The 4,523-nt window shown below is 31.5% G+C and overlaps 1 protein-coding gene across 1 annotated transcript; it reads right to left on the bottom strand.

The window, feature by feature from the left end:
• Positions 1-2,602, bottom strand: LOC141667666 (pentatricopeptide repeat-containing protein At2g20540-like). Its single transcript, XM_074474233.1, has one exon. The coding sequence runs from the start codon at positions 2,557-2,559 to the stop codon at positions 670-672; it is 1,890 nt and encodes a 629-aa protein (XP_074330334.1). The 5' UTR covers positions 2,560-2,602; the 3' UTR covers positions 1-669.
• Positions 2,603-4,523: the final 1,921 nt, after the last annotated feature.

Here is a 4,523-nt window from a genome sequence, read left to right on the forward strand (position 1 = left end):
TTCAAAATTGTTTTCATTCACGGTCACAGAACATGGCGGCAGCCAGTGTATTGTTATCGGTATTACTACTTGCCTAAACATCATGACGACAGTCAGTCCTCTACTTATACACTTGCTGGCTGCTGTCTTACAAAAAGAAAAGAAATGTATATATATCTTTAAAAAGGATTAAATGGAAGTGCCATGATCAGTAATAGCTTGCCAATATGAAAACTGAAAAGAGTGGCAGACGCAGGAGGTTACAAACTCAACAAAATTGGTTCTGTCATAGTTTCAGCAAACTTGCGCTGTATACCTGTCTATCTCATTCCTCCTCTGCTGCTTCATTCTGTCATTCTTTGTACAACATTGCCGATTGCCCGGTTCTACCAACCTCTAAATAGTCCTAGACTCATTTTGTTATCATAGGGTTAGAAAGTGCTTTGCATGAATCTGCCAAATATTTTTTTACATGCACTTTCAGATGAGTACACCAGAGCTTGTTCTATTGACTTTTTTAGCCGAAGTGAAAGGTCTCAACAGCCAGCACAGCCACCTAATCTGCTGTTCAACATTTCTTCCATATCTCGAGTTTTGCGCATAAATTAGGTAAAGCCAACGTCCATCCTTGAAAGCCATGGTCCAGAGATTCCTATAGCTAGCTAATGAACCTTAATTGGTAGTATATATTTAACATCTTAAATTTCTGCTAGACATTTTAATTTGAGTACCCATGTCACTTAACATGGAGTACACCATGTTCCTCTTATGATCCGAACCTGTCACTTGATAAGATTCGCCCCCTAGATCCCCAATCTGAAATACACTTGACCCTGCAGCTTTCTGGAAACCCTTTTCCACCATCTTCCTCCTCACCTTATCTACATCATCCCACCTTCCCTCTGCAGCATATATATTGGATAACAAAATGTATGGCCCAATATCCTCTGGTTCCAAATCTATTAATCGCTTAGCCACTACTTTCCCAAGCTCTACATTTGAATGGCTTCTGCATGCTGAAAGTAAAGCTCCCCAAAAAGCAGGCCCTGCCTCCATTGGCATCTTTTTGATAACCTCCTCTGAGTCTCTCAGCAAACCTGCACGGCCAAGGAGATCAACCATACAACCATAGTGTTCAATCTTAGGATCAATCTTGTAAACTCTATGCATAATATCGAAATACCACCAACCCTCCAAAATCATTCCTGCATGAGTGCATGCACTTAAAATGCACACAAATGTAGCATCATTCGGCATCTGGCCACTCCTTTCCATCTCCATGAACATATGAAGAGCTTTCTCTCCGTCGCCATGCATTCCATAACCCATTATCATCGAATTCCAAGTCACAACACTTTTTTCAGGCATCTCGTCAAAAACATTTTTGGCCAAATCCAATGCCCCACATTTGGAATACATTGTTAAGAGAGCAGTCGAGAGTAAAACATCAGCTTTAATATTTTTATCACGTTTAATGTAAGAATGAACCCATTTCCCTCTATCAAGTTCTGCAAGGTGTGCACATGCAGACAAAACACTCATAACAGAAGCTTCATTAGGACGTACATCTCCTTCTGCTATCATCCTATCAAATAGCCTCAAACACTCACCATATCTCTTCACCCTCACATACAAAGCCAATATAGTATTCCACGAAACAACATTCCTAACCGCCAATCGATCAAAATACTCAATCGCAGCCACAATATTCCCAACCCTCGCAAACCCATCAATCAAACAATTCCAAGAAACTAAATCCCTACACGGCATCCCATCAAACAATTCCTTGGCCCTCCCCATATCCCCAACTCCCACATACCCCGCAATCATCGAATTCCAACTAAACAAATCCCTCTCCGGCATCTCATCAAATAACCACCTTGCCAACCCAACTTCCCCATTCTTCACATACCCATCAATCATCGAATTCCAACTCACCACATCTAATTCACAACACGTATCAAACACCTTCCCCGCATCCCTAACTCTCCCAAAAACAAAAAACATATGAATCATCGCGTTCCGAACAAACAAATCAAACTCAAACCCATGTTTCACAATCCTACAATGCACCTTTTCCCCTTCTCTAACACGCCCCAATTCACCACAAACCTTAACAATTATCGGAAAACTATAATGATTAGGCCAAACAAATCTCGCAATCATTTTCTCATAATAAAAACACAAACCACTTAAAGGGTCATTCAAATTGACAAAACATCTTGTAATAGTATTACAAATAAAAGCATCAGGCTTCTCAAAATGATCAAACAACGCAACTGCATAATCAACTCCACAAGGAAAAGAACAAAGTTTTTTCACTACACGACCAAAAGCAAGTGAGTGTTGAAAAAGACCTGAAATTATGAGCTGGGACTGAACTTGTTTGAAGTTCTTTAGAGATACATTGTGTGTATCTAATTTATGGAGAATTGGGTGGGTCAATTTCAAGATGGGCAGCCCTTTATCGTCTAATGGATCGGTGTAATTGAGTTTGGGCCATAGTTTTGGTGAGGTTTTGGAGAAGCTTTTTTGGGTTGCAATGAATTTTTGGAGAGAGCGTGTTGAAATGTGAGACATTTTCTTGATTTGGCGGGAAGGTTTTTACAAGACTGATGATTTAAAGAACATTACTGATAATTGATGACCGCTTTGAGAGAAGGACAGTGAGTTCCTTATAAATAGTATAAAACTTAGATTAGTTAGGGTGAACGACAAATTTAGCTTATTTTTACATAAAATTGACAAAAATAACCAATTTCTGAAAAGTTGGCCAACTTTAGCCGATGAGATACTAACTGTTATCCACTTTATACAAATACCCAACTGGCAGTGGAGTATCCCATATATGAAATACCCAAACTACCAGTAGAGTATTTTATACAAATTGGATACCCAACTGAGTATTCAATCGGGCAAAATTGACCACTTTTTTCAGAATGGATACTTTTGTTAAATTTTTTCAAAAATCGGCTATTTTTGTCATTTTTTCGATTAGTTACCGGGCCGATACCGGTTACTCCGTGGATTGTTTACGTTACTTTTCGGCAGGTTTTTTTAATGTTTTTTTCGGCACCTTTTTTTAATGTTCGTTTAAAATATACTTTCATAATATTTTTTTTAAAAAAAATCTTAAAAAAAGTTTCATGTTTAAACTTTTATTCAAAAAATTTTTTTTTAAGAAAAAACATTATTAAACTATTAAAACCTCAAAATACATGCAAACCATATACAAATGCACCGGGACGGAGGGAATATATTATAAGGACACGGGGTAATTATCATTATTTATATATATATATATAATTTTTATTCTTTATTTAATTAGTTTTTAGTAAGATTAATTTTATTTCTTAAATAAATTTTATGTTTTTCCTGAATATTGTATTTTTTTTAAAATGTACTTTTTGTACTTATATATTTAGTTATTATTATTATATTTGACATTGATAACCGAAATATAACATATGTGTTATAATTTATTTTATTTCTTTTAATGTTTGATTTTTTTCACATTATAAAATTTTAAATAGAATATATTAATCATATAATATATTATGTTTATGTAATTATTCTTTTTATTTATATTTTTTTTCTTAATCTTGTGGAGTTTGATAAAAATTAAAAAGTTATTTGGGATTTGCATCTTGTGGCGTTTTTAATAATATTTTATAATTTTTCGGTTCTCGTAATGATTTTGAAAAAATTCTTTACACATAATTGTCATAGTATTTTTAAATATATTTTATTAGATTTGTATTTTCAATTTTGAATTGTAATAATTTTATTATTATTATATTTCTTCATAATTTTTATGTTTTATAGAATTAATGTGCTCTAAAGCTTGTAAAAGTCCGTAATTTTTCCATTTTACCAAATGAAACAAAACACATATAATATTTTAGACCTAAGTATTCCTTATTTTATAAGATAAAAATTAAAATTATCAATTCAAAAATAGTTTAAGTCAAACTTACATATTCCATTTTTTTAAGAAAATGATACTACCTTAATTTGATTAACAAATAATTTGTTGATTGTTATTTATTTTTATTTTTATTAAGATAATTGTTACTTGTATTATATATAACACTTTTAATAATATTTTATTTAATTAGAAATATATATTTATAGTTCAATTTCTTAATTAATTACTTAACGTGTAATAGAATAATATAATAAGTAAATAAAATATAATATATTTTTTAAATTTGTATTTCAATTTTAAATTGTAATAGTTTTTTATTTATATAATTTTTGTTGTTTTTAATTATATATGATTCATGTGCCCTACATTTTTTAGAAGAAAATTAGTAATTTTTCCTTGTTACAAAACAAAACAAAACACATGTAATACTTTTATCTAAATATAATTTAAATGTATTCCTTATTTTATAAAATAAAAAATTAAAATTATTTACATATAACAATTTTTTATTTTTTCTAAATAAAATATTTTTTAAACTTATTTACAACAAAACTATTTCATTTATGACTTTTACGAAATTAATAATTTTAATATATCTAAATATATACTTTTTATA

Source organism: Apium graveolens, chromosome 6, assembly GCF_009905375.1.
Source record: "Apium graveolens cultivar Ventura chromosome 6, ASM990537v1, whole genome shotgun sequence".
Taxonomy (NCBI): domain Eukaryota; kingdom Viridiplantae; phylum Streptophyta; class Magnoliopsida; order Apiales; family Apiaceae; genus Apium; species Apium graveolens.

Coding starts and splice junctions, on each gene's coding strand:
- LOC141667666 (XM_074474233.1), bottom strand. CDS start 2,559: ATGTCTCACATTTCAACACGCTCTCTCCAAAAATTCATTGCAACCCAA.